Source organism: Dermochelys coriacea, chromosome 17, assembly GCF_009764565.3.
Source record: "Dermochelys coriacea isolate rDerCor1 chromosome 17, rDerCor1.pri.v4, whole genome shotgun sequence".
NCBI lineage: Eukaryota > Metazoa > Chordata > Testudines > Dermochelyidae > Dermochelys > Dermochelys coriacea.
Window position 1 is genome coordinate 13,219,408 of NC_050084.1, and position 19,940 is coordinate 13,239,347.

Genomic DNA, 19,940 nt, shown 5'->3' on the forward strand with positions numbered 1-19,940 from the left:
TTAAAAGAACAGGAGTCCTTGGGGCACCTTAGAGCCTAACACAGTCTCTCTCTCGCAGGAGAATAATTCTGCATCTCCTCAGCACTTCAGCCAAGAAACATTTATTATCTCTGTAAGGCGACAAGGGGGCTGGAGCCAGCTCTGCCACTGGCTTCTAGCCTTGGCAACAAGCCCTTTCACCTTTCCGTGCCAGTTTCCTCCTCTGTAAAATAAGGATACTATTTTGCACATGCTTAACTTTACTACTGTGCGCAGTCCAGAGGATGCATAAGTGTTAGCAGGCTTAGGGGCCTAAGGTATTACTTCCAACCCTTGCCACTGGGGTTTTCACTCTGCAAGACAAAAAAACCCAACCATGTGCAGAAGCCCTAGCTCTGAAGAGCTAAGGGTCTAATAGCTGGCTGATCTTTACACTGTTGCTCCTTTCATGAAATGTGTGATAGATGCAGAAGGATTTTGTGTTCTGGGTTAGCTGTAGCTTCTTACCACTCCAACAAGTTATTAGAGATTAGAATGCTCTTTTTCCTGTCGCCCTCCTGTTGGAGCCCTGCATGAGCAGATATTAACAGTAATACACTGAAATAATGGGAAAAACTTAGTCTTTTTCAGTTATCACAACAATATGTTTCACCCTGTCACTCATAGTTACAATTTCATTTTTTTGCTGGAGGAAAGAACCAAAACTGGAAAATACCTTCACACTGGAGATACGGCATCCGTATACCACAATGCCAAGTGCACACTACAGAGGCAAGATGTATTTTCCCATATGTACCAGACAAGCAAGGCAGTACTAACAGGGTTAAAGCAAATGTAGGGGTACTGAAAGAGGTCTGTGTGACAGCCCTGGAAACCATTCTACTACTATCCTCAGCCCAACCAGCAGCAGCGCAAAACTCCTCTGAACTACTGTGTGAATGTGCCTCAATCTTGAAAACAAGAAAACAAATCACTTTTAATGAGCACAGTGGGTAAATTACAGAAGCTCTGGCTCAAGGTCCTGCAAAATACATTAATAAAGATGTAAGCATTCCAGACTCCCACTTTCCAAATCAAATACAGAACTGATTTTTGACATAACTTTAACAATGTAAGCTCTTCACCCCCACACAAACTGAAAAATATTTTCCTTCCCTCATCTCTTACTCTAGGCTTAGGTATTAACAAGCGTGAAAATTTCAGACAGATTTTTTTTAAAAACAGAGGACTGTAAAATATATTATCAACTTTTAAAGTAATAGTTGAATTTTGGGACTTCTGCTATTGATAATGTCATTAAGGTACACAGCCACGAGTGGCTAGAAAGGGTACAGTAAACAGGTGTTTTAAAAGAACTTGTGACAGTTGTGATTAAGTAATTCTCTCTCCATGACATTTCCTTCCTTAGGTTCTCAGCTGACAAGGACTTCAGTGACAGTCCTATTAATTCACCGAACAGGTACATTTTCACACCACATGCTTCCAGCTAGCAAGGGTGTCAATTAGATCTTTGTTAAAACTACTTTGTGTAGAAAGACAAATTCCCTAGTGACTAAAAAATTATATGTAAGCCTATGAGAACATAATGCTGCACTACCAAAAACTTTGCCCAGCCCATTGTTTTATAGTGGTGAGCACAGAGAGTATATAAATTCTGTTAACACACATGGTGGTTCATAAACGTCCAGTAGTGTGAAAGGGTTTAACTTGTTCAACAGAAAATGAGTTCAAATACTGTTTATAATAGTTAATTTTACAAGTTTTGGTTTAAACGGCAAGTAAAGTTCACTTGGCCAGTTACTTTAGGATTTGATATTAGCACCCACCTCACGGAGACCCATACAAACTTGCATATACAATTTCCTTCAATATTAGTGAAGTCTGATGTTGCATCTTAAATCATCGGTAGCCACTGACTTAAGACTCCCATACCTCAGATTTTTCTCTGGTTGGTCTCATATTTTGATTTAAGCAGAATGAATAGGTATGTTAAATCTCCAGCAAACAGCTTGAAGCATTTTTCACAAGACACCTGCGGTCTGAGAAACATGAATTCCATTCCCTCTTGACATATTTTTCTCCCGCAATATTTGAAAAAAACAAAACAAAATCCAATTGCTCTAATGCTATATAACTGCTAGCACAGAACAGTGGGCACACAGATAATGAATGAGTTGATGAGCAATGCATGGCTTTTGGCAACTGCTGAACAGATTCGCAAGCACAAGAGCCTAAGCCTTTAGTGTAGCATTTCCCACAGTATAACGCAAGCACCTCTGGGGGCTGAAAGCATATAAATTAAAATGGGTAGGTTTTTAACCACACATGGTAGACTGGAAGGGGGTACAACTGATTTCATATTCCTGAAGAGGGGCTCAGTTTCCAAAATCTTGCTTTATCAGTAGCACCTCATCCACAGAGATGGATTCTCTGAAAATTTAGGCTGCAATCCTAACCTTGCAAAGTGATGGATGCAGGCACATCTATACACCCATCTGAAGAGTCAGTGAGTGAAGATTTCTTCCCCCAGCTCTGGGCCTGGCCCCTGTGCAGGTGCACCATATTTGGTCTTCTGCTGTCCCCTCGAAACCTTGTATTTTGGGGGTGGGAGAGGATGTCCCAGTAGATTTGACTGCTGAGCAACCCCTGGAACAGCTCTAATTTATGGCAAAGGGGTGCAATAGTATCAACAGGCCCAGAATCCCAGCACCAAGTCAACTGTAATCCTGAATTGCTCTGGACTATTTGTTCTGTTTTAAAGCTTTTAGAGACTTGATCCCTGCATCTCTTTGCAGGATTTGGGGCCTTAATTAGATTGTTTTATTAAGGGATTAAGACTTCAGGCATCTTTACTTCCACTCTTTTGTATTACATTCATGGGATTTTTCTAATACTCAGATTTTGTAACTTTTCTATTTGCAGCACAACACTTTGGTTAAAACAGATACATCCCTCCCCTATATCTGTGCTGGATATATATAGACTTTTCCTTTGTTTTACAAGCTATTTGAATCACGAAGGACCCACTTTTCTCCCTCTGATATGGATTTTACCCCTATTTAAGAACCTCTCTCATGAAAGTCAATAACAAAACTCTCATTGACTTCCCATTCCCCTTTGACTTCAAGGGGTGCTGGATTATGTCCCTTCACTTTGTCAAACTATGCCTCTGTTTCATTGTAGCCTTTTATCAATTTCACATGGGAACCTTTCCTTTAGTATGTCTTGTGATAAAGCAGATAAAATTTATTACAGTAAGCAATTAAAATTAGGTGGTTCAAATGCACGATTCTATTACTCATTTTATACAAAAGGTTTATGAAATGTTATAACAGGCTTACTGCTATAGTGTGGTATTACTAATAATAAAATGAAATAAACATCTGGCTATAGGATTTCTACAAATTTTTTTAAAAAGTTTTAATGTGTTATTTTAAATATCAGCTACAAGCCACACCAGATTCAGTTCCAGGGTTCAGACAGTCAAACATGGGAAAAACATCCTCCCATGAATATTAAACTATATATAGATTTATGCTCTTAAACATCTTAATAAAGAAGAACCATTCTTAATTTTGTGACTGGGGTGGCAATTTTGACATTCTTGCTAAAGATAGGGCAAAACTGTGTTAAGAAAATAAAACATTGACAACACAGCTTAACTGTGATTTAAGTTTTCTCCACATTATTTCTAATTGATAAATTCCCCAGTTTTAAAGTATCTCTGTTATTTTGGAAGTAATTCAGTTTATTATTTGTTGTTACTAACAATAAAAAGATTTTACATCCTAAGACAACAGGCACAACCAATCCCTCATGTAAAGATGAGAGGTAAAGCTCTCGGTTTACGGCCTCTTCCCACCCTTTATTTCTCTGTTGAGGAAACATTTAGTTCATGGAGCTTTTCACTTAGATAGGTAGTGTCTGCCTCAGTTAGACTTTCTGAGTCTGTTAGACTTTCCAAGAACCTGGTTCCTGCGCAGGCCTTTCCGGTTACGGGGTCTATGACATTTCCAACCTTGAAAACAATCTCAGCCAGTTCATGTTTCACATTTTTGGTCCTCCGCTCAGGCAAAGCTTTTAGAAGAACAATGTCTCCGACGGCACATTGCTGCAATGGATCATGAGCGAAATAAGTTTTTCGCTTGTTAAAGAACTGTTGGAGAGAAGGAGAAAAGGAAACCCAGGCATTAGGACTCAAAACTAAAAGATGACCAGTAAACTCGTGTTCAAAAGCAAAATGAATTGGAAGTTTCACTATCAGGCTGATAGTGCAGGTATGCACAACTAACAGGGTTTCTGCCCAAGCAAAGCCACTGGTAGATGCATATATATAACAGTAGAACTGGGCAAATGTAACATTCGCTCTTCTTCACCCAGGATAGGTCTTTTTCCTTAGGTACTGTCACTATTCACCAATCCCTGACTCATCAAATCCATTCTTGACCACTAGTTACCTCTGCTTTATCATCTCAGTCCTTCCAGTGCTTAAGATGCACCAACATGACAGTGCATCACATTCAGCAAAAATGGTTGTCAAGGCTCTTCCAAGCCTAATAATAATAATTTGCATAAACTGCAAAGGGATAGAGGTCAGGAAACTATACAATTCTCATCCTTCTCAATACACCCAAGTCCCTATCACTGTGGTATTAGTGTTGCACCAATATCTCCCATATGAGCACATTTTAGTCCAGTTTTAGTAACTTTTATTGTCTGGGGAAAATATCAGGATCCAGACTACATCCTTTGAGAAGATTATGTAAATTATGATTGAAAAGTTATGGAAAATGCACCCTAAAACAGAAAAGAGTCAATTACAAATCTAACCTACCTTCTTTTATCATATAAAGTGCAGAATTGAATAAAGGGAGCTTAGTTTCTCCTGAACCTAGTCTTTAATAATAACTGAGGGAGGCTTGCTTATAAATAGTCCGATTATTTTATTAATTATTATTCAAATGCTAAAGAATATTTCTGCAATTATTTATTCAACAAAGTGGTTAGGAAAAAAGATATAGGAGGCAATTATTTTAATATCGCCATATACAAAACCATCTTGTTTTATAACTTCAAGCTTTCAAAGGGGAGCGAAAGCCCAGAAACTTATAAAAATTTTTTAAAAGGACTTTTCAAAAAGTCAAAGCACGAAATCAGTAGTCCACTTTCCCAGCTCAGATCAAAATGTGTGTTAACATAATCATTCAAGGAAATACATTTAATAGCTAATCTGATATGTCGAATTTTATGTTCTTACACTGGTTTTACTTTCTATGCAGTCACATTCAGAGACAAATTACCACCCAATGTTCTTAATTAGCTAACAATGTAAACAGTTTACAATGGAATCCTAGTATTTCAGCGCATCAATACGATTTTTGATAGTGAATATGAAAATGATCTTGCAAAATAAGTTGGTGACCAGACTTTACCTTTAGTAAATAAGGATCCAGTACAAGCCTTGTCACTCTCACTTTGGCAGTTTTATGCATTTTGGTTCCAATTACTTTCCCTATTATCCATTTTGCATGGACAGCTCCACGTAGTCCAGACATTATTTAGCTATGATCATCCAGTGCCTGGAAAGAAAACCGCAATGTTACTTCATAAAAAAAATTAGGTGGTTTCTGATCAGTGCCAAAATGACAAACCTGGTCCCAACCCAAAATCTGTTTTAATCCTTAGAAGAGGTAAGGCACAGACAGCAGCAGTTCAAATTCCCCTTCCTCAGCCTTGTATCAAAACCTACAAGTAAGTGTGTGAATGTATGTCAGTCTCTACACCCAAATTTTGAAGACAGCAACTGAGGTAGTGATTTCAGGGATGTAGACTTGGACGCCTTGTGTCCACTGAAAAGTGAACTGCATCCAGTTCATTTTACATGGCTCAAATAGCCATCCGATTAAAATGCTGGATTCAAATTCGTAACCTAGAAATGAAAAACTAATTAGGTTAGTATGAACCTAATCCATATCCAAATTACTGTTCTTGTTTTACCTTTCTTTGGTATCTGCACTGTAACTCCCCTTACAATTTTACCTAACACTGTATCATATGAAAAGAATGATGTAGAACAGAAAAAAAACCCAGAAACAAACAAACAAAAGCCCCAAACAAAAAAAAACAAAACCAAAAAACCTGCTACATGAAATATTCCACAGTTTTAGAGATAAAAATATTGTACATATATGGCTGTATAGTCCATGATTATGAATTTAGAAACTGAAACTTGAAAAAGATGTCATGATACTTTCAAGGTGCACCAAGTTAAATGTTTTTTCTCACATCAGATGCATTCCATGAGATGACTACTTTTAAAATTAGTTCTGCTGTGCACAAAAAAGTGTGTGACTATCACACCAGTCTTGCTAGGACTACAACAGGCTTTAAAAGAGAACTGGATAAATTCATGGAGGTTAAGTCTATTAATGGCTATTAGCCAGGATGGGTAAGGAATGGGGTCCCTAGCCTCTCTTTGTCAGAGGGTGGAGATGGATGGCAGGAGAGAGATCACTAGATCATTACCTGTTAGTTTCACTTCATCTGGGGCACCTGGCATTGGCCACTGTCAGTAGACCGGATACTGGGCTGGATGGATCTTTGGTCTGACCCAGTATGGCCGTTCTTATGTTCTCTAAAGGGGGAAGAGTTTCTCTGCAGTTGCACATTACCCTGATGAGCACTAAAGGAAAACTACATCTTCAGAAATAAAAATAAACTAGGGCAATTTAAAAATTGTTAGTTCAGTAAACACTTGTTCCCCTTGTTCAAGTAAACTTTGCTAAAGACAGTCATCAACACTAAAGGAATTCTTGAGCCACCATGTTGTTTTGCTAGTTATTTCCCACTAAGCAACAAAAGCAGAAGTACATACATTACAAACACATATACAAGGTGATGCATACTTTTATTTCTACAGTGCTCAGCACTAGAAAAGTAAATAATACATTTAAGGAAATACTACAAAAGTAGAGAAATGTATATCTGAAGTCCCAAGCCTGAGAGGGTGCTAACATGAACGGTTTTTCTTGACATAGACCTTGGCAAATTCCAGCTACAAACGATTAATGTGACAAAGAAAGAAAATAGCATCAATCTTTTCTGACACACCTTTTGTGCAATGTTATGCTTGGCTGAAGAGTCTCTCCAAAAGCCCAGAGATACTTCCCTCTCTACTTTTTACTGTGATCTCCACATACCTACAAGATAAAACAAAACAAAACGCACATTTCAACACGGGAGTTAACAGCCAAATCTTCCCTGCATATTCACACGCAATCGAAGTATCAATTCTGAGTAGCATGGTCTAGTGGCTGGAGCATTAGACTGAGGGTCAGGATTTGCCCCTAACTTGTTGAGTGAACGCAGGGAACAAGTCATTTTCCGTGACTCTCGCTCATTGGGGATAATGATACAGGAGTGCTGTGAAAGCTGAATCACGAGCATTTATAAGGCATCAGAGATGCACTGGGAGGGGAAGTGCTGTAGGCAGGAAGGCCCAGATCCTCGCGAAGTATTTAGGCACCTAACTCTCACTGATGTCAATGGGAGGCAACCACCTAAGTGCTTTTGGAGGATCTGGGCCGAAGCGGTCTCCCTGGGAAAGGTAACATTTAGGGAGTATACAGATCAAGTCAAGGCAGCTGTAGTGGCCCTGCCCTGAGAAGCCCCGAGAGCTCCCTCCCTGCGAGCACCCCGCCTCCAGAGTCCCCCTCACTCAGAGACCCCCCCGCCCTTAGAGCCCCCACTGCTGCCCCATCCCCCACACCCACCCTCGGCCAAGGCCAGCCCCAGAGCCTATCGCCCCCCATGGCCGGGAGCGGTCCTGCTTTGGGCCGCTCCCCCGACCCCAGCGCCGAGCAGCGGCCTCAGGCCGCGCTCCCCCGGCTAAGCCGGGAGCGAAAAGCCGACTCCCCCTCCCCCCCCCCGCCTGCACCCCGCACCCACCTCACCCGCCAGCCGAGGGGGAGGAGCCGGCGCCGGAACGGGGCGGAGCCAACCCCGGAAGGGCGGGGGCTGGCCCTGACGGGGACAAAGGGGCGTGGCCAACCGCTGCCGAGGAGGGGGCGGGGCCCTTTAAAGGCCCCGGGGCCGTTCAGGCGGCAGCCCCGTAGTTCCTCTCCTCAGGGGAGGAGAAAGGGAGGCCCCCCTGCTGTGGCAATGGGGGAGCAGCGGGGAGGGGCACGGCTCCCTGCCTCCCTCTGGGCTAGTCACACACCGGGGCTACGATGGGTGGAGCGGAAGGGGAGCTTGGGCTGCAGCCCCTCAGCCAGGGGAGGGGGAGCCATTCCCGGGGAGCCAGGGGAGGGGGAGCCATTCCCAGTCAGCCGGGGGGGGGGCTTCTGTTGCTTGTAATAAAGGGGAATCTGGGCTCAACTTCAACCCCTGCACCTGAGCAACGGGGTGCGCCTACCCCGGGGGGCCAGGACGGAGGCCTGGTTGTGCAGGGTGGCCGGACTGGGGTGGTGGGAATGGGGCGGCTGGAACAGCCTGGGGCGAAGGATAGGGAGGAAGAGGCAAGGAGAGCTGAGGTGAGATGGTTCGTCTGGCCTTCCAGGAAGTCATGTAACCATGAGCTTGTTCTTGCGGAGTGTTTCTGGCAAGCACTTCCCATTGACCCGCCCTTTGCCACCTCCAGAGGTGGTTGAGGAGTCTGTGTGGGTGCCCCCCCCCCCCCCCCCCCCCCGCAATGTGGTCCGCTGTGGTGGCAGACGGAGAAGTCGTGTCGTCTTCATTTCCTTCGCTGGCCAGTACTGGCACTAGGGAACTACTTTCTACAGCAGAGAGGAAAACTGCAGTTGTGTGTCGCTGGACCATTCTAACCCTGCCCTTCCTTGCCACCTTTCCCGTGGGGGCCAGCATTGCGTCAAGTCAAGGTTCGAGCAGTCGCAAAACCCCCCTTGCGTATGGGTACGAATAGAGCTGGTTGAACTCTTCATTGTGAGGAACAGAGCTGAAGATTTTGTCAAATCATTCATAATTACATTTTTCATTATTCAGCTATGACTGTCTTTTGTGGATTCCTGGTTAGAGGTGTCCAAAGGAGATGAGGATGCAAAGGTGTAGGAACTGAGGTGCCTTGTTCCGTTTCACCAGAGTTCCTGTTAAGAACTGTGTTTAAATAAAATACCCTTTGTTTTATCGTGAAATGGTGTCCTTTGCACCTCAGGAGAGCAGAATCTGATGAAAGAGGCCTTTTTCAGAGAGGTTTATTGGACCTCTGCTCATGCTCAGACCAAAATCAGATCAGTGGGCCAAATTTTGCTGTTACACCTGTGTAAAAGTTTACAGTGGTGTAACAGACACAGGAGAGTTTGGTTTACTGTCCTTGCTTATCCATTTCCTAGTAGAATTTGGATATTTAAGAAATTGACTTCTACTGAGGCTCAACTGTAAGGCCTGGTCAACAACCAAAACTTAGGTTGATTTAGCTATGTTGCTAAGAAATGTGAAAAATTCACATCCCTGAGAGATGTAGTTAAGATGACCTAAATCCTGCAAGGTCGATGGAACTATCCACCATCTCTTGGAGGGGTGGATTAACTACAGCAATGACAAAATCCTTTTATTGATGTATCACATGTCTACACTACAAAGCATGGTGGCACAATTGCAGAATTATAGCCCTAAGAATGGCAAAGGATAGCGCAGTAGAGTCTCTGCATTCTGGGCAATGTGCTTTTGGCAGCTTGTTGGCACTATTATCGCCATTCCATTTCTTTCACTTTTCCTCAAATATGGGGCTAGCTGAACTGCATTCAGTTTTGTTTCTGAGTAACTTTTGGTCTGTGAATATATTGGTCATTACCCATTTCACAGTCCTACTCTCTGGGGGGAGGGATAGCTCAGTGGTTTGAGCATTAGCTTGCTAAACCCAGGGTTGTGAGTTCAATCCCTGAGGGGGCCATTTGGGGCAAAAATTGGGGATTGGTCCTGCTTTGAGCAGGGGGTTGGACTAGATGATCTCCTGAGGACCCTTCCAACCCTGATATTCTATGATTCTTCAGATTTTATCATTGCCTCACAGGTCACCACAGTAGGAAGTAGCAAGAGGCAGGGTGGTGTTTACCTAAGAAGAGTACACACCACAGTTTCCTTTTTTTTTTTTTTTTTTTTTTTAAGGTGGTTGGTAGTTTTGAGGTAAAGCTTCTCTTTGTGACTGGGGTACTGTCAAAATCATACGATCAAATATCTTTAAAAGAGTTGCAGTGTGTCTGATAAGTTTTTATGTATGTGTGCATCAAGATTTACAGGCTCCTTCCTGAAGCACTCCTTATGCTTTAAGGTCTTGCTGCTTAAACTGCAGTGAATGGAAAATTGGGGAGGAGTCTAGCCAGCACAGGCAGGAAATGGTTAACAGCCATTTGTATCACCTGGGAAAGCAATTCTTTGATTTGTCAGAGGGCGCTAACATGCTGCAATTCATAGGAAACAAAGGAAAGGGAAGCAACTATTAAATGTGAGCCTGGATCTTAATTTCAGTGACAGAACTGAGGAGCAAGGCTGGACCTTGATGTTTGCTGCAAAATGTGGAATTTGGGATTGAAAGTAATTTTTTTGTCCTATCTTGATTCAGAGCGGAAACAGGGAAATAAATCTGGTTTCAACTGGAGAACTTAGACTCAAGAGAAGTTATCTGAGAGGTAAGGAAATTATTTATATCACTTACACATGTTAAAAATATTTAAGTAAATCAGGGTGGGGAGCACAGAAACTAACGTTTTATATAAAGATTTCTAAAAGAAACAAAACACCATTTATCTCTTAACGGCATTCTGTTTATTTGCACTAATTTCTGGTCTTAAAGTATAGAAACCTGGGAACAGGAAAAACAGATGAGACAGTGGAACTTATGAATAAAAGCTGCAGTAAATACTTCAGTGATGATAAAAGCAAGAGCCTTTCAAATTAGACAGTGTTTCTATCGATATAGTGCTTTGAAAGTACTCTGCTCCTTTTACTGCAGGATCTCAAAGTGCTTCACAAACCTTAATTCATTAAACACTATTTTAGTGCCTGTGAGGCACAAATTTGGTGCTTGTGAAAAGAGCTTATCGGACATGCCTGAAGACTGTCGTGGTTATCCACCGGCCACATACAGCACAGTCACTGCCCCACCAAAGTGCTTAAATCATAATCTGAAAAAAATAATTAATCCTAATTAAAAGCTTACCCTTCTTGACTCATTCATTTCTTGGTTTATCTGCTGAGAAAACAAGGTTGCCAATTAAAGGAGATGTGTGTGTGTGTGTGTGTGTGTGTGTGTGTCTCACACACACATGTGGCTGCTCTTCCACTTGGGGGTGTGTGACACACACACACACACACATGGATTTGGACTGAGATCCTAAATTGTGATCGAGGCAGTAAAACTTTTACTCACTATTTGTATCAGCCAGAGCTGGATTAAAGCAAGTGCCATGTAGATGAAAGCCTTTATATCCCATATACAGTCTCATGAACAATCCAGTTACCTTGGTAGTACTAAATTGTAGGTGAGTAAAACTCAGCTTCTTGGGAGGGTTAATTACAGTGGCCTTGGTGGAGATCTTTTGATATCCTGGTTTCGGTAATTTAATTACCTCTGGTAGCTATATTTATGACCAGAAGGATTACTGATTCCACTTTTTTTACAATTCTGGTTTAGGTTGATGTCATAAGTCCTAATTATCTGGATTGTTTACACTTTTGATAAGCTCTTCAGAGCAGGGACACGTTCTGTTTTATATGTCTGTAAAGTGTAATGCACATCTATGTGCTGTATAAATAAACTGTAATCCTTGCAATACTTCTGCAAGAGTTGCCTTGCCAGTTCTTCCTGCTGCTATTTTCCTTTATCGTTCTTCATCCTGATCCCTTGGTCCAGGTGCTAGTTTCTGGGTTTGTCCACGGGCTCTAGCAGGCAGGAAGAGGACTGCCGTTCAGTGAGGAGTGGCTGCTTGGGTTCTGAAAGTTCAGAGTGCTTAGCAAACCACTTTCCTCAGTGAACATGGTGAAAGGTGGGGCCATTATAATTTCGTTCCAGTAATTATATTAGATCATTATATTTCTATTTCCACCTTTCAAGCAGAGTTTGTCTTTCTTCAATGAGTTATGAGGGGGAGGAGGAAGCCCTGAAAATTCACCACTTCTCCAAGGTTCCCCTGGCTCTAAAATGTCAATAATTTCCTACCTAGCCAATTACTATGTTTGTCACCTCACTCTCGCTATGTACCTGCTGTGGCTTGTTGCATTGTTGTTTACTAAATATTATTACATGTTTCTGTTTATTGCAATTTGTAGCTTCTGTCTCTCTGGGAATTTCCTAAATAAATCATTGGAACTCAATGAAGGAGATTGTATCTTGATACAAGTTTCCCATGACTCATGGTTCAAAGTGGTTATTACCAACAAGAAGACTTGACACTGTTTACCATTTTGTATTTCACAAAGGATTTCAAAACCTGATTATGCTGGCCTGCAAGGTTTTTTTTTTAATTTGAAAAAGGTTTCTTTGTTGCTAAGGGCCTGACTCTTCTCTCACAAGCGTTTTAAACGGGCGTAACTCCATTAGTGTTCACTAGAGTTACTCTGAATTCAAACTGGTATGAAAAAAATCAGCAGTGGGTCCTTGGATTAATTATTGTGGAAAAGCTCTCCTCTTACATTCCTCAGAGTAGGTCTGGTTGAACCTAGGAAATTCCATTTAGTGAGAAATTCTGACATTTCAAAACTTGTAGTAATTTTTGTTGTCAGAAGAAGGTCTTGGTGCAATGAAATTTGAGAACTTGGATTAGTGAATTCAAAGTATACATTTAAAAACAGATCATGCAACTTCTTGCTCTCTTGTCTCTAGCTACTGATTCTCTGTCTCTGCAGGACTGGGGGTAGAAGGTTTTATTCCCGTTTCACTTCGGTTCCACTGGCATCTAACTGTCATCTCCTGTACCAGTGCTAAATACATCTTCTGTAATACTCTGTATGTGTTGTACTTTGTGGAAGTATTAGTTACCTTTATAAAAGGAAAAGCTGTGTGGGAGTGTCCTTTTGAATATACTAGATACCCAAAGGTACTATTATGTCATGTGCATGGTCACATCTAGAATAGCTTGGAGGATTGGGGCCTAAAAGGTATCAAAGTAATTAAACTGTTTTCATATAGCTTCAATTCAGATCCTTACTGAGACTTATGATGGTGGCTGAGCTGGCAAAATGTTAATTTCACCTTTGACAGCAGTACAACTTTGTATACTAAATATAGAGGCAGTATGCTACAGTGGTTAGAATGCAGGCTCCAATTGCCCTGTGGACAATTTGGATTGGTTAGACTGGTGAAAAGTGATCGCACCCCTCCAGGAAAATACTTCCAGTACAGGGATTGTTCTGGAGGTGTGAGTGAGAGAGTTTGGCTAGGGCACAGCTGCGTCCCTGCTGTTCCTCAACCACACTAGTCGGCTTTATAGCCAAGGCACAACTTGGCAGTGCTGATCTGTGCCTGAGTTTAAACCAGCCTCCAGCAGCCTCAGGATTGGGAGAGTGTGAGCCACGTCCCCATGATTTCTGCAGTGGTCTCAGTGCTGGTGCAGGGATGCATTCTTCATTGAGAATCTATTCCCAACTCTGCCATTGTTTTTTGTGTGATCCTGGGTACCTTACTGACCTGCTCTCTGCTTTTGCGCTCAGAAGCGGGGGGGGGAGAGTGTGCGCGCATGTGCTTGAGATATTTGGTTGAAATACACTATTTTCCATGTATTTTGCATCTTTGCCAATTTACAGCTCCGTAGAAGAGGAAAAAAGAGACACAGATGCTTTATAAATTACTGGGAAGTTCAGACAAATGGACCTTTTCAATTTAAACTGGGACCTTATTTAGGAATTTTTTTAAGACAAGATTTGAGGTTAGCCACACTATAAGAACAGCTTTAGTTTGTAGGAAACCAAGAACTCTGGGTCTCTTCTTGGCCTATATTGCCCTCAGATGTTAACTAGGCTGTGTATGCATCCGATGAAGTGAGCTGTAGCTCACGAAAGCTTATGCTCTAATAAATTTGTTAGTCTCTAAGGTGCCACAAGTACTCCTTTTCTTTTTGAGAATACAGACTAACACGGCTGCTACTCTGAAACATAGGCTGTGTATGTTTCAAATCAAAGCTATTAATTCTTGTTTTTAGTTTATGGAACAAAACTTTATGGACTACTTTCCTACACTCATAAAATCTGAGGACAGCATAGTGTGGATCCATGTCCCACTGCTGAGCCCACTGCTTGCAACGTTTAGTTGGACTAGAATTCACACAACCATGTGTGGAAATAGCACACATTTTCCCTATAGTTTTATATATAGTACTCAGTCAACTGTATTTAAAATATATGTTATGTGGGCTTATGCAAAACTGAACTAAACTCGCATCACAAGAACTCATGTGAAAATAAATTATTTAAATTACCTTACATCAATGAGACTTAATTGATCTTTTAAATATATATCTCAGAGAAGTGTAAAAATGCAATTTATCCACTGCATATGTTGTTGGCACATGTCTCAATGAGATGAGGGCATCCTCGGTAAAAGGTAGAGAAGGATTAAAAACAAAATTGTCCTCTCTGGTCAGCGCTGTGGATCTCTGCTCTTTGGTGCATATTTTCATTTCATATTCTGCAACACAGCTTCCACTGATGTCAGCAGCAATTCTGTGCTCAAAGAGTATGGCATATGCAACAGCGATCCTGTCTTGTGAAGGAAAATTTTGTTTAGGTCTGTAAAGGGACAAGATAAATGTCATATTTGTGTTGTTGTAGTTTGTTGTACTCTGACATTTATGCTGCAACAGAGGAAGGAAGCACTTCAGTATCTTGTGGGACTGGATCTGAGGATGTGTCTCTCGCATGTGATAAGAGGCAGACAACTGTCCCTTGCAATGGTGGGTCTGAATGTTTGCTCGAATTGGAGGAAAAGTTGGAGACTTTCTCATGTAAATAATTGCTCCTGTACCGTAAAATCTTAATCTCCTTTCTTGGTTATGGTCTGGATTTTCTGTTTCCAGGTACGCTATCACATACAAAGACAGCTCATAATAAAGAGTGATTTCCTCCTCCTTTCCCTACATCAGACTTATTTTATATTGGGATTTACTATTTTATTCCAGAAAATAGAATTGCAGCCCCAAATTGTGTATTTAAATGTATAGTTTTGTTAATGTTACTCTTGTTCAATTCTAGCTGCAGTTGTCCTGATAAAATGTCCATCAGGGGGCTGAAGAAGAAGCAACCTAAGACTTTTAAAGTGAAAGTTATAACAATGGATGCTGAAATGGAGTTCAGCTGTGAGGTAAGTTTCCTGGAGGTGGGAGGAGGGGGGGGGAGAGAGAGGGAGAGAGAGAGAACTTACATCCTCCATGTTACTAAGGTCTGACTTGGACAATTCTGAACACAACCACAAACAGGCTTTGGAAAAATAATTGTTAATCAGGGGACTGGATGGCTCATGGGATTGGTAATGGGATTTTGAGCCTGACTCTCCACTGTCCTGCACCTTGTGTAGTCACATACGCCTGGGATTCTGATCTACTAGCGTTTCATGTGTATTTTGCACAGGTATAAATGAGTGCATGAGGTGCAGGACAGTTGAGAATCAGACCTATAGTCTCTCACCAGTAGGGTGCTGGTTTGAACCCAGCCTAGGTCAGTATTGCCTACACGGCATTGCTATGAATTGATTGTTCAGTGGAGCTGTGTGAAGTAAGTTGGGTAGTCTCAGTCCAGTTCCCAATGGATAAGTGTCCACGTTACAAAACCACTTGTTGACACCTTGGGAATCTCAGCAGAGAGGCCAAGGATTGAATAGACAGAAATACCCACAACCTTATAGTAGGTCCCTCCAACTTCATGGTGGAGGCATGCCGGCAGGGGCAGTGTAGGGAAGCCTGTGCTGCCACTGACCTTGCTCTACATATAGAGGTAATAATTAGTAGCATTAACTTAATAAATATTCATTTTTAAAGTACACTGACATGGTATATGTGAAAAGACAGTTGTCCATGTAAAGAATTAATCAAGGCATGCACTCTGTAATGGGTATCCATTAAAGTCCTCTGTTAATAGGCTATTTAAGAAATAAATGATCAGACCTAAGGTGAGGGCCATTAATTGTCTCAGAAAACATGTTCTGTTAGGCACCCTTGACTTCATATGCTCAGTAAAAACCTAAAACTACCTCAGTAAAATTAATTTCTGATTGTAGCACTACAATACAGCTCAAGTGGCATTATGCCAGCTGGAGAGATTTCAGTCTGATTTTCATCCTAGTCAGACTGGGGTGCAATACAAGGACCTCTTGTAAATATCAGTGTGTGTGCACATATATAATTTTTTGTACAAATGACATAGTCCTGTAAGGTGCTGATTGTGGTCCATTCCCACTGACTTGAATGGGAGTTGCGGGTGCTGAGCACCTTTCCAGAGCAGGTCCAGGGCCTGTAATTTTACAAGTTGCAGAATGCATATTTGAGTTGGGAATTGAGACTTTATCCTCAAAGGTGCCTGCTTGTTTTCTGGATTTAAACACCTTTACCGTGCTTAAGTATATTTGTTTAGTCAGAATGACTTTTAGAATGTCAAAGCTCTTGTTTTTTCTTGGGGGAATCTTTTTATGTGGGCAGGGGACAAATCTGGACACACCAGCTAGTTCTTTCCTTCTGCTAGTTATATGACTACAAAATCAAGAAATACAGGCTGCAAAAGAAGCGTGAATGAACACCACACGCAGGAGAATAATGCATCAGATGACCAGTCACTAGTTGAATTTGGGTTTACTGTGGAGGAAATACAGAGATGGCTAGCTGGTCAACATATACTAAATCAACAGTAGCAAAAAAGGGTGGGAAATGATTTTATTTAAAAATCAAAGCTGAAAATTTAGAACTGGTATGGTCTGAATGAATTTGCCATTGTGGGAGTTGGCAATCTTGTTTGGGATTGTCTGTTCTGGGTGTGAATTGTTACATAATTCTTGGTTTTTAGAAGTCGCCCAAAGATCAAATAACCTAGTTACAGATCATGTATTGTTACACATTGATCTAAAATAATTTTGTCAGATTAACAGAAATAAAAGATTTTGGAATATTGCTTACAGCTCAGGAACCTTGTTAAATTCAATGTATTCTCTTCTCCCTCCTTTGCAAAATATTGGTTTTGTTGTTGGGATGATTTCCTTCTCCCCATCCAAATATTATTCATAAATTCCCTTTTTTTACCATTAAGTTTTCAGGGTCTGACCCACATTATTAGACAGCAACTCTGGTAACACCCAGCCAAATAGGAGAAACAGATGTGCAGCCTTTTCAGAGGGGGAAAAAAAATAAAGCTATGTGACTGTGTATGAGAACTTCAGGTCCCTTAATCAAAACCTTCTTCCTACATGGAGATGGCCTAGCAAACTAATTAATCCTATATCTATGTCAAGTCTATAATTAGACTATATGTTTTTAGGTTTTTTTTCCTGGATACAACAAATCTTGCCTCTATCGTGGGATCAGTCCTATCCCAATGAAGGCAATGGCCAACCCCATTGACTTGAATGGGAGTAAGGTCAGAGCCTGTATAGTTAAAGGGTCAAGTCTGTCTGTGGTGTAACTCCCTGAAGTAATGGAGTTACATCAAGGATGGATTTACCCTATGATTTTTGTGCATAAATGTTCTTCTAGGCTTGGGCCTCCCTTCAACACACCTGCCCCATCTGTCCAATTTGTATGAATTATTAAATAATACTTTACAAATTATTAATAAAAGTTTGCAATGTAGCACCATTCCTGTTTTATATGTAAGTAGAATGCAGGATAGAGAGTGATGTACTCGAAAGCTTCACTGTGAATTTGTGGCAGAGCTTAGAAGAGACATCAAGAAGACTTGGCTCTTGGGCCTCGCTTCTGAGCCTTTCCTCTGACCACTAGGCAACAGTGACACATTTATCTGAAAAGCAAAAGATGAGATAAATGCAGTTCTCAGGAAGAAGGCAAACCATGACCTGGTTAATCCCCTATGCTTTAGAAAACCAGCCAGAGAGCACCTCATTAAGATAACATTTGAAAAATCCATTTTTTTTTTTTTTTTTTTTTTTTTCTCCATTCTCATTCTAGATGAAGTGGAAGGGAAAGGACTTGTTCGACTTGGTGTGCCGAGCATTAGGACTAAGGGAAACTTGGTTCTTTGGCTTGCAATACACAATAAAAGGAATGTACACCTGGTTAAAGATGGATAAAAAGGTATTGAAAACAATTAGCCTGTAAAAACAGCAACTGTCAACCTCCTTTCAGTTAGGTTACTCCTACAGGAGCTACTACTTCAGCTCAAGAGGTAAAGGCTCATATGTTTAGTGATCTGTGATTTCTAGATTTTTTTTTTTTTTTTAAGGCCAGAAGGGACCATTGTGATCATCTAGTCTGATCTGCTACATAAAATAAGCCCTAGGATTTCACCAGCTGATTTCTGCATCAGGCCCATAATGCATGGTGTTAGTTGTTAAATTTAGAGTCAGCAATGTCCTTTGTGCTCAAATCTGAAAGGGTTGTTTTGGCTCAAGTGCTTGCTGCTTTCTAACTGATGTCTGGAATTGTGTTCTGGGGCATATCTGCACCATTTTCACTACTGCTTCTACTAATGCTTATTTTTAAATAGGTTTTGGATCAAGAAATCCCCAAAGAAGACCCTGTTAGCTTTCGTTTTTTGGCTAAATTTTATCCAGAGAAAGTGGAAGAGGAGCTATTACAGGAAATTACCCAGCACCTATTCTTCTTGCAGGTCAGGAGGCAGTTTTTAACTGTTAACTTTTGCTCTGTTCATCCCATCCCTTTTCATGATTTGTCTTCTCTTTGTTTGTGTCTGTAGTTTAGTCCACAGTGTGATGCTGCCCATAGCAGGCAAGCTGCTGTCTCTCTGTGGGATATCCTAGTTGGAATCAATAATAAGTCTCCTCTCCTGGTCAGTGGGCTCACTCACCTTATTAGACTGGACTTACCCATTGTTTGGGCTACATCAGCTCTGGGTCTCCTGGTGGCTTGTATTGCTGTGTCCCTATTACAGGTGGATTTACAGCTGCTGGGACTTACAGTCCAGAATGTGAATCAAGCAGTCAGTGTTTTGGGTGTTAATCCCATGTGAACATAACCTCTGAATATTTCAAGGTTCATTGATCATTATTAATTACCTATTTTTTTTCCTGAGAGAGTGTGAGTGTGTAAAACCTTCAGGCAGACCCAGAGAAATTTGGAGAAGCTTTTTACTCTGCTGGGCTGAGAAGGAAGAAACACAGCAAAACCAGGAAATATGAATAGCTCCATAAAATTTTTAAGACCCTCCAGTTCTTTGGTCTGTAAATCTTCTGAGCTCTGGGGTTCTCAATTGTTTGAAGGCAAGATCAGACCAGCTTAGTAAATCGGTGTCTGTAGTCCCTGTTGCTGCTGCCTGTTTCTCTCTCTTTTACTCAGCTTCCTGGATTTCTACCCTTGGGTTGAGAATGGAACTTCATTCTTCTGATTTGTATGTCAGTTTTCATACCTAGAAAGTCTGCCCTGAATATATGTTTTGAAAAGCTATTGGGACAGCAGCATAAGATTCCAGAAATCACTTATGGATTTAATGTTCAATCACACTGAGGAGTCATGTAAAACACACAAAATTGGACATGGAAATACAGCCTGTCTGGCAAACTCTTAAATTTTATTGGGATAAAGTAATTTATATAAACAAATCAATGGGCTCAGCATACTTTTGACCTAAATCTCTTGCAAATTTATTACAGATAAGCCAAGCTTGGGACTGGTCTAACTCTTCAAATCAAGGAAACCATATACCCTGGTTATTGTACAACAGCATCAATATACTATATTTGTTTCTCTGGATAGCAATTCAGGGATACTCAGAAGTCTTCTGGCACCTTGCATGCTCCTAACTTCTGCCAGCCAATTGGAGTTGTGTTTCCCATCCCG

At 41.2% G+C, this 19,940-nt stretch overlaps 2 protein-coding genes across 10 annotated transcripts in view; one reads left to right on the forward strand and one right to left on the reverse strand.

The window, feature by feature from the left end:
* Positions 1 to 3,711: 3,711 nt before the first annotated feature.
* Positions 3,712 to 7,999, reverse strand: MRPS17 (mitochondrial ribosomal protein S17). 5 transcript variants are annotated; one of them, XM_038375913.2, is made up of 4 exons: positions 7,927 to 7,991; positions 7,090 to 7,178; positions 5,412 to 5,558; positions 3,712 to 4,135 (listed from the first exon to the last, which is right to left on the reverse strand). In XM_038375913.2, the coding sequence occupies exons 3-4, from the start codon at positions 5,532 to 5,534 to the stop codon at positions 3,845 to 3,847; spliced, it is 414 nt and encodes a 137-aa protein (XP_038231841.1). In that variant the 5' UTR covers positions 5,535 to 5,558; positions 7,090 to 7,178; positions 7,927 to 7,991; the 3' UTR covers positions 3,712 to 3,844. The 5 variants fall into 5 exon arrangements, with proteins under 5 accessions (XP_038231841.1, XP_043355366.1, XP_043355367.1 ...); XM_043499431.1 differs by lacking the exon at positions 7,927 to 7,991 and adding an exon at positions 7,752 to 7,877; XM_043499432.1 differs by lacking the exon at positions 7,927 to 7,991 and adding an exon at positions 7,510 to 7,539.
* A 336-nt stretch (positions 8,000 to 8,335) lies between these two features.
* LOC119844695 (merlin-like) overlaps positions 8,336 to 19,940 on the forward strand; it is a 35,515-nt gene continuing 23,910 nt past the window's right edge. For 2 of the 5 annotated variants that reach the window (XM_038375906.2, XM_043499428.1), the window contains exons 1-4: positions 10,102 to 10,622; positions 15,178 to 15,286; positions 18,093 to 18,218; positions 18,631 to 18,753. In XM_038375906.2, coding sequence (XP_038231834.1) covers positions 15,197 to 15,286; positions 18,093 to 18,218; positions 18,631 to 18,753 — 339 coding nt within the window. In that variant the 5' untranslated portion in view covers positions 10,102 to 10,622; positions 15,178 to 15,196. Of the gene's footprint in view, positions 8,579 to 10,099; positions 10,623 to 14,852; positions 15,003 to 15,177; positions 15,287 to 18,092; positions 18,219 to 18,630; positions 18,754 to 19,940 lie in introns of those variants that run through there. The other 3 variants (XM_043499426.1, XM_038375905.2, XM_043499427.1) reach the window with 3 other exon arrangements.

Excerpts from the sequence above, each read along its gene's own strand:
- MRPS17 (XM_038375910.2), bottom strand. The coding sequence starts at position 5,534 with ATGTCTGGACTACGTGGAGCTGTCCATGCAAAATGGATAATAGGGAAA. Across the intron at positions 4,136-5,411 it reads TGGATCCTTATTTACTAAAG|TTCTTTAACAAGCGAAAAAC; the intron begins GTAAAGTCTGGT and ends TCTCTCCAACAG.